At 37.5% G+C, this 10,051-nt stretch overlaps 1 protein-coding gene across 1 annotated transcript; it reads left to right on the top strand.

Moving 5' to 3' along the window:
* Positions 1 to 50: 50 nt before the first annotated feature.
* Positions 51 to 2,233, top strand: Mkk4 (dual specificity mitogen-activated protein kinase kinase 4). The gene is made up of 5 exons (XM_017636514.1): positions 51 to 291; positions 411 to 1,000; positions 1,079 to 1,219; positions 1,643 to 1,728; positions 1,848 to 2,233. Exons 1-5 carry the CDS (start codon positions 51 to 53, stop codon positions 2,020 to 2,022), a joined length of 1,233 nt encoding a protein of 410 aa, XP_017492003.1. The 3' UTR covers positions 2,023 to 2,233.
* Positions 2,234 to 10,051: the final 7,818 nt, after the last annotated feature.

Raw genomic sequence — 10,051 nt, 5'->3', positions numbered from 1 at the left:
GAATTATACATGTTACGTACAAACATTAGTTTGAAATTTTTTTCTTATCTATGTTAAAAGCTGGCAGCAGCCGTCCTCGCAATCCGCCAAGTGAATTGAATTTGGGTAGCTTCAATGGACGCCAACCACCTTCATTTTCATCAACTTCATCTGGTTCAGCTTCGTCAAATTTATCTACGTCGTCTGCCTCCAGTTCCTCTTCACACAATTTAGTGCAACGTTTCTGCCCGCCGCCACCGCCAGCACCAGTAGCAGTAGCAGTGCCAGCCCCAACAACAACCAATAATCAGGGTAAATATGTAAACATTTTGTTTGCCGGTTAGAATGATTTAAGGTACATTTATTTGACCAGTAAAGTGCTTAGTTGTAAATTTATTTTAAACTGCTTTGATTATTTCTCTCACACATAGAACGTACCCGTGAGCGTATAAAACAACAAGCCTGCGGAAAGTTGCTCATCGATGAAGAATGCTATCATTTTACATCAGATGATTTAACTGATATAGGTGAAATTGGTCGGGGTGCTTTTGGCACTGTCAACAAGATGATATTCAAAGTAGGCAAGGTAATGGCAGTGAAACGTATACGCTCCACAGTCGATGAAAAGGAACAGAAGCAATTACTTATGGATTTGGAAGTGGTGATGAACTCGAACGCCTGCCCCTATATAGTGCAGTTCTATGGAGCGCTATTCAAAGAAGGCGACTGCTGGATTTGCATGGAATTAATGGATACCTCGCTGGACAAATTTTATAAATACATTTACGAGCGTAAACAGCAACGTATACCCGAGTCGATACTTGCAAAAATTACAGTAGCTACGGTACAAGCATTAAATTATCTTAAAGAGGAATTATCGATTATACATCGGGATGTAAAACCTAGTAATATTTTGTTGCATCGTCGTGGCGATATTAAGTTGTGTGATTTCGGCATTTGTGGCAAGTTAGTGGACTCAATTGCGGAGACTAAAGATGCAGGTTGCCGGCCGTACATGGCGGTGAGTTATTAAGTTATTGCTGTAGCATTGTTGTGCAAAACTATTTTAAAATTTATTAATTGCTAATTTATTTTCCAGCCGGAACGCATAGACCCAGAGCGCGCTAAGGGTTATGATGTGCGTAGTGATGTATGGTCGCTTGGCATAACGTTGATGGAAGTTGCTACCGGAGTGTTTCCATATCCTAAATGGGATTCGGTCTTCGAGCAGTTGTATCAAGTAAGTGTGGATAGTGTTGAATTTGCAATTGGTAATTTTGGATGAACTGCCAAGACATCCCAGACTATCCACTCAAATTGTAACTGTAATCATTCAGCTGATGGAGCGACGGTCCTTGTTCGGACGAATCTCTTTCGTCCAAGTTCAATGATTTCGCGTGAATGAGCGCATAAAATCACTGCTTTACAAGTTGAACAAGATAAAACCAAATTCACAGCATTTTGTTTTATATTTAAGTTTTAAGACATGCATAAGNAAGACATCCCAGACTATCCACTCAAATTGTAACTGTAATCATTCAGCTGACAGCAATTTGTTTTTATATTTAAGTTTTAAGACATGCATAAATGATATACATAGATATCAATTCAACTGTCGATTTTCTAAGAATTCTAATGCATTAGAACCCATAATTTCTTGCAGGTGGTGAAGGGTGATCCTCCCCGTTTACAAACGTCGTATAAGGGAATGGAGTTTTCACAGGAATTTGTAGATTTTGTGAATACCTGGTAAGTAAATAGAAAGAATATTCAGGAACTCGATATAATCGAATTCAAACTTTGTTTCTATCATTTTATATAATTTTTTCATTATTATTTTATTCATTTAATACCTTAACTTTCAATAGTTTAAACAAAAATGAGAGCGAAAGACCCAAATACGGTCCGTTGCTGGAAATGCCTTTCATATTACGCGGCCAACGTAGCCACACTGATGTAGCTGCTTACGTGACTGATATTTTGGAGAATATGGTAAAGGATGGCATAACTGAGTTTACAACAAATCAGCCGGCGGAAAGTTAAGCTTGCTTGAACATATAAAAATGCCATTTAGCGATTGTGTATTAGTGGGAAGTCGTATTAGAACTAAAATGTTGGTAGGCAAGTAGCGTAGTAGCAGAATCGTAAGCAAAATGTGTGAGTGATTGTTGTTACAGCAGCTCAGATCAGCAGCGCTGCTGAGTTGTTGCTAAAGGAAATATGTATAAATAAATATCAAAAAATATATAAAATATAAATAAAANTGTTGCTAAAGGAAATATGTATAAATAAATATCAAAAAATATATAAAATAAAATTATCAAAAGGCTAAAAAAATTATAAAAACGTATTAGTTGAAAGTAAAATATAAGACGATACAATAACGCTTTGCATAAATGTTAGTCATAAATCTGTTGTTGCTTAGAGAAACGTAAGTAAGCGTTTATTTTTTAGTTAAAGTGAAAAGTTTATTTTTGTATAAAATTAAGTTGAAATTAGCATTTTTCCATTATTGTTATTTCATGCGTCTGCTGTGTATAGTCACTATATTTTAAATGTAGTCCATTATTGCTTTGACTTACCTACAGTCAATCTAATTTGCGCCTTCGATTTGAAAAAAAAACACACACAACATATAATACAAAAAAGAGAACAACACCAGAGTAAATTAAAGAAAAATTGCATAAGAATTTGCAAGAAAAATTGCAAACATGATAAAGTTGCATTTTAAGTACACGTATATGTAATTGTAAATGTTTAAACAAATACATACATACAGTATAAAGCGAAAAAAAGAGAAGCATTTTAGAATAACCGCACATGCACATAAGCATGAGTATTTAAAATAAGTTGGTTAGCAATTTGGCTATAATACATTTAACAATATGCATACGTACACAAAAGTGAAAGAATAAATACATGTATACATATGTATGTAACAATATTATTTAAGCATATTACTCATATTGTTTAAAGTATTGAGAAAACTGATAATTATGCAATTACGCAACAGCAAATTAAACAAATAACCTATATAATAGATGGTGAATATTACATAATTTAAATTAAGCCAATGTGAAATGTCCAATCATAAGCAATAACCGCGCGTTATTTTTTTAATGCATATACATATATATTTAAGAAACTGTATTTTATAAGCGTCCCACGAGCATGCAAGCGAGAGTAGCAATAAAATAGTAAGCCAACCAGCCATATGATTGTATACATATTGTACATATGTACACACATACAAGCAAGCTAAATTAAATGTCAGCTTAGCACATCCCACTTTTTCACAAATTCTAACAGTAAATGTTAGCTAAATTCCAATAAATTGATAAATAATATACACATGCAAACGTAAATAAAAAGTAAAATAAAATACAGAGACACCATGTAATTTCCGTAGCATATCCAAAAGATAGAACACGTGCAAAATAAAAAGAAATATAAAATAAAGCATAAAAAAAAAAAATTCGTAGAAAAATAGGTGTGCAATTTTTTTGTTTGGGTGTTAGAGGCAATTTGTTTTTTATCGAAACGTCTAAAGTGGGTATAATATATTTGAGATTTAGTAGCAGAAAAAATACAAAGCATGAGTGTATTAATAAAGTTATTCAGTAGCGCCATTAATATTTATGCATTTAAATATCGAGTTATATTTATCACTAAATATGAGAATATTTAAGAAACCATCAGCATTTTGGGTAATTGTAGTACATAGAAAATTGAAGAATGTTTTGCTATTTTTAGCTTTGTTTCTTTTTATTTTCATGTCGAATGCCGAATTTCCACTATGCATTGAAATAACGAAAAATCTGTGCCATTTAAAAATGCTATCTGAAGACGAATTTAGTGACAACTTTTGTGAACGTAACGGCACAGGTATTTTTAAAGCCAAACTTGGTTTTTAAAATTTGTGTAATTTAACACCTAGCGGAAATTCGGCATGAAAGTATTTTTTCTTTTACTTGTTTTAACACTTTTAAAATCTTGTTTTATTTTCTATAGCTTTCCTAACATCGTATTACATTTTTTTAATTTCTTGAAATTTTTTCTTTTTTTCTACTTTTCATATTCCGCGTGCATCGCTTTTGGCCGTATCTAAAACTCATGTGTAGTTTGGCGTTTGAATTAAGAGCTAGATAGCATGTATGTATGTATAAAACAACAACAGCAACAACAAACAAACAGGACAACAAAAACGCATAACACCACTGATATACGCAATATTTATAAGTAAAAGTATAGTAATAAATAAAAAAAGACAAATCTGTGAATTGTGTGGAATCGTTAGAGTTAAATATTGACCGTTTATTGTGCCTACAATTAATTGTCCTCAAACTGCAAAACAAAAATAAAAAAATAAAACACAACCATTTATGATAAGTCTGGGAAAGTAAGAGGAAATAGATTCTGATTTGTTTGTTTGTTTTTTGCATTGCAGTGTATTATACCCAAGCGAATTAAGTGTTAAAAAATAAAATAAAAATAAAACAATATTCAGGTGCTGCCCTAATTTTTAATTTATATTCTCAAATTTGCACTCAAAAAATTTTCCAAAAATATTCAAAGCGACTATTAAGTGAGGTTTAAAATAACTAAAAAAAATAAAAATGCACCGTCACTTGCACCGTTACCGTCACACCAACTCACCGTCGTACATGAAAATGTACAAATAAATACTTATGTATGTCAACACATAGGCATAAACAAACGAGCTATTTTAGCCTAGAAAAAAATGCCACAATGCAATCAGCGTCCACACACTTTTTGAAATGCCTAGAAGATGTAACATAAAAATATATATGAAAAAAATAAAATTCAGAAACATACTAACAAATAAATGAAGAGCTAGATTTACTTTGCTAAACCGAATATTTGCATATTTTTACACGATCATAAATTTTACTAAAGGCAAAAATGAGCAGTGTCAAGCAGTCGTACGTACGTATGTAAATGCATACAAAGCTTTATTACATATACATACATACATACATAAAAAGAAAAGTTTTTAATTAAATTTATATAAAATAAAAAGAACATAAGCTTTTTAAGAATAGCTAACGGTGTGTATGAGCCTAAAACTATGCTTCTTTTCTTTATGAAAAAAAATAAATAAAAAACAATTCCCAGCTCTAAAATGACGCTAATACACAGTAAAAAATTACCGATTTGAAAACCTAAAAACAAAAAAAAAAACAGAAAAAGAAAAGTTAATAACACGATAACTCAGATATTGATAACATAAAAACAACACTGATGTCCACGTAAATAAGTAATAAAAATACATACATACATACAAATTTAATACACACAGCTTTTATAATGCTAAATTAAAGATTGAAAATACACATACATATTTTATTTTTCATCGAAGAGGAAAATCAATTCTACCATTAGTTGTACATATGTATGTACATAAAAATTTCCATTGATCTCAAACCTTATGTACATTAGCGTGGGCCTAAAATTCACTTTTTTAGAATTTTGATTGGTAATAGCAAAAATATAGTTCATTTGCTCTAAAAACAATCTATTGATCAGATAGGCTCGCCCAAGTCCGTCAAAGCTCAAGTGCTAGAAAATTGAAACTGACTCCCTGTGAATGCCGTTTATGGCTTAGTCCGTCAGTTCGTATAGTTGCCTTCTGACGTGCCTAAGCGGGGGCTCTGCCACAAGCAGGTGCCTGTTTGAGTGACCACGTCTTTGACACCCTACTAAGAGCATTCGAATCTCGTCGGGAAGGTGGTGCTGTGGCGACATCAGAAGGCATCCAGTTGCGGTCCGGACCACAAACTCGAGCACACCCCTTCCTCCAGTCACACATAGTGCTTTTACACCTAGTAAGTTACAGCTGCGACAAGAAGTGCGCTGTGAAAACGGCAGTTAGACGAGACAAATCCACCCTGTTCAGTTTGATGAAAAATGCAGAGTGTTTTTCGGTGAAGGTGTGCCAGAGACTTCTACAGATCCTGCAAGATTTTAGGTTCTTCCGCCTACTTTTAGCCACATTTTTCCAGTGCTGAGAGTTGCGGCCCTTGATATATGTAGCTCTTCTGTCGCTGATAGGAGATATCTAAAAACCGATCCGCTTCTTACTCAATGCAATACCGAGTCAAGTGCCTTGATCGCCGCCAGGCTATACGAGAAAATAGCAATGTTGATCGGTTCTTGCTCCGAGTGTAAAATTGTTTTTACAGCCTTATATGTAGTTCAGAATTTTTGGAGGTAAGGAGTGTATTTGCTCGCTAAATTCAAGGCTCAGGTGAAATGGTGTCTTCAGTTGCATTCCAGAAAGGGCAAATAATATTTGACCAGATTCCCAATTTATGCAGGTGTCCGCTTGATCTGCAGTAGCAAGTGAGGATGCCTGTAATGACTAAAATTTTTTGTATGGGTAGATTAGTTAGAAGTTTGTTTCTATTGCAAGAAATGGCTCGGGACTTTTGGAACAGAAGCTGCCGATATTCTAGCAAAGCCGCCGCTGTCTCATTCCCCTGTATTCCCTTGTGTCCTGGTACCCACAGTAGTTAGATTCAGCTAGTGCACTGAGGTTCGCAAGAAAGAGTTGATCTTGAAGAATGGTAGTGCCTTAAGTGGCGCCTGACTTTCGCTGTGTATTAGGATTCTGATTCTCATTCCGGTAATCTCTACGTTAGTTAATCTCTCCACACTNGCAATACCGAGTCAAGTGCCTTGATCGCCGCCAGGCTATACGAGAAAATAGCAATGTTGATCGGTTCTTGCTCCGAGTGTAAAATTGTTTTTACAGCCTTATATGTAGTTCAGAATTTTTGGAGGTAAGGAGTGTATTTGCTAGCAAAGCCGCCGCTGTCTCATTCCCCTGTATTCCCTTGTGTCCTGGTACCCACAGTAGTTAGATTCAGCGAGTGCACTGATGTTCGCAAGGAAGAGTTGATCTTGAAGAATGGTAGTGCCTTAAGTGGCGCCTGACTTTCACTGTGTATTAGGATTCTGATTCTCATTCCGGTAATCTCTACGTTAGTTAATCTCTACACACCGATTGACGGCGTATAATTCCGCTTGGAAGGCATTCGGGAATTTACCCATGGGCTCGGATAGCCTCATCTTGGTAGTATAAATGCGGTAGACCAAAGCCTTCTCAGGTGTTGCAGCCGTCGGTGCATCACTGCATGGTGCTCACCTGTATGTGTCACTTCATAATACAAGTAGCTGTTCCAGGTCGCTTTGCTTTTTATTATCAGAACGACTATTTCAATGTAAACAGAAGCATATGGGCCGACGACACTAGAACCCCTAAAAATTTGACAGGTTTCTCACTTTCGCGCACGGAAGTGGCAGGCTGATTGCAAATTATGCTGCGACAGTATGGACATGACAACATCCGATGATGCGACTCTTGAAGTATTTGAGAAAAAGATTTTGCGGAAGATTTACAGGCCCTTACGCGTTGGTGACGGCAAGTACTACAGCCGATGGAAAGATGAGCGGTATGAGCTTTACAACGACGAATTAAAATACAGCGGCTCCGCTGGATTGGCAATGTCGTTCGAATGGACATCGACGCTTCAGCTTTGAAAGTATTCGACTCGGAGCCCGCTGAGGAAGAGGGAGGCCTCCACAGCGATGCAAAAATCAATGCAGTTCATAAATATCTATACTTGTCAGAACGTCGGAGGATGCCTTATAATTTTGCTTGAGCATCAATGAGCACAATACAATGCTGAAAATCCGTTTTCTGTTGGGTTGCTACCGCATGGGCCACCGGTGCAGGTATTTGCTTGAAATCATATTTTATGTTTCCTACAAGTACGTAGAGAAGCTGAGGAACTTATCGGATTTCAGCGAGCCCACAGAAACAATTGGTACAACAAGGAATGTCAAGCCTGAGATCAGGCGTAACGCGAGACATACGAGATCCTTATCCGGAATTGAAAAAAGAAGAGAGACGTATAGTTGAAAATAAGAAGAACGAGTCTGAAACCCGTGAGTGACAGGACAAAACGTTCGAAGGCCGAGGTAACAATTGCGTCAATAATGAAGATATTGCGTTCACCAATCGATAATGAGGGAATCGGTGTTCCGTTATTTAAGTCTGTTCTGCTCAGTCCACAAAGTGACAATGCCACATGCGTGAAAGACTGAAATCTACCGACAGCCAACTGATTGGGACTTATCAGTGTGACTTTTTTCAAAATCCACCATATGCTAGATATTCACAAAATCTTAGAGTACACACGCGGAAGGAAAATCGGCGCACTTCATCTTTTTAAAGCCGCATTCGGCAGAACGAAAAGTAGCTGCTTTAAAGTCGCGATGTCTGAATTTGATATGCCCGCGGAACTGATATGGCTGTGTAAAATTGGGCCATACCACCCACTCCGTTATAATTGGGGATGCAAATGGGGTTTCAGACAGGGCGACTCCCTTTCTTTAATCTTATGTTGGAGAAGATAATAAGATCTGCCGAGCTAAACCAGTGGGATATAATTTTTTACGAGAGCTTTCGACTGGTGGAGAACGAGCACAAAACGAAGTACATATGTATCTGTAATCATAAAGCAAGCAGGCAGAGCATACGCGCTAAGGTACCGTCAATATCGACAGTTGCAATTTTGAAGTTGTTTAAGGCATCGTACACCACACTATAACACCAGTAAGGCTGCCTGTCTTGAAGTGTAATGGAGCATCGATATTGACGATAAGGTCTACTTTGAACTGACTAGGCAATTGAGTAATAAAGTCCATTCCCGACCAACGAAAAATCAAACTCTATAAGTATTCCATCATTCCCGTCCTGTTGTATGGCGTAGAATCGTGTGGACCATGACGTTAGCTGATGAGGCGGCCCTTGGTGTATTCGGAAGCAACCTTTTGCTGTAGATTTGCAGTTGTTTTTGATTGCCACCAGTTAACAAGAAGGAACGACTGAAGATAAAGATAATTCGGCGGGATATCACGGCTCTACGTCGAACATCCGTCACAAGCTTTCGCGTTGGCCTTGTTCGCTACACAATGGTCTTCGACCTAGCGTAATATTGCACACCTTTAGGCATACTTGTTTTTTATTTAACCATCTCATTTTCCTCACCGATGTAAAGCCCTTGAGCCAGAGGCGACTGCTCCTGCATCCTCGGGAGTATATGAGCCGACTGTGTACCTGTCCAGTGTCGTTAATTGCATACGCATTTCCAAAATGNGATTTCGCTGGCGATTAGTCTCTTCTGCCAACCTTCGGCATAAAGATTACTCGCTTCCTTCGACTGCTGACGCCTTGGCATGGGAAGTTACTCTTGAAGCGTTGTTACTGGATAGGAACCAGTTGGGACACCTCTGACCTCCTGCGGGGAGGTACACTCTTGTACAGACGGTCCTCATGTCAGCTGAGCGTTCTTAGAAAGAAGAATAGAACATGCGAAATTGCAAGATGCTACGTGCATTCAGGGAGGTCGAGAGAGCTGCTTTCGCTTGCAAAGTCACAGCTCTCGCTGTTGTTGGTCATTTCCGATTGGAGTTCACGCCTTAAGACTAGGAATCTTATCTGATCTTGCCTGCCGCAGCTGATAGGGCGATGTTGGAATGGAATCACCTCATCACATTCTATATGACTGCCCAGCTTTGGCCAGGCTAAGGTTGTAGTATTTCGGCTCGCATTTTCTAACTTACTCTAAGAAGCTCCTGAGTACCTACTTTAGTTATTTACTGCATTCGTAATTTCGTTATCGATTCGCGATGTTTCATCAATTAAATAAGTAGGTAATGATGAACGGTTAAAAATGTTTATGGTATCATAAAGGAGATTGTCTCTAAGCGCGCCCTCTATCGGTGATTCGTAACCTTACCTAATCTTTAGCAGCACTGGACAGGCACCCCAGACGCTTTGAACTTATCGAAAGAGCCGATCGCATATACATATGTACATAGGATCGATGACCGACGGAACTGTGTGATTCTCCTCGACTTTAACCGCAGTTCAATGGCGAAGAAATTGGAAATTAGAATAGAACGAGTGCTGAACAGTGTACAGAAATTCCTTCAGTGAAAGATCAAGCACTTTACCTTTCCTTGCCACTGCTTGTTAAATACT

Source organism: Rhagoletis zephyria, unplaced genomic scaffold (assembly GCF_001687245.7).
Source record: "Rhagoletis zephyria isolate East Lansing unplaced genomic scaffold, Rhagoletis_zephyria_1.1 Rzeph_scaffold_18355, whole genome shotgun sequence".
Lineage (NCBI taxonomy): Eukaryota > Metazoa > Arthropoda > Insecta > Diptera > Tephritidae > Rhagoletis > Rhagoletis zephyria.
Note: the sequence above shows the minus strand (reverse complement) of the source record. Positions and strands in the feature narration are given on the sequence as shown.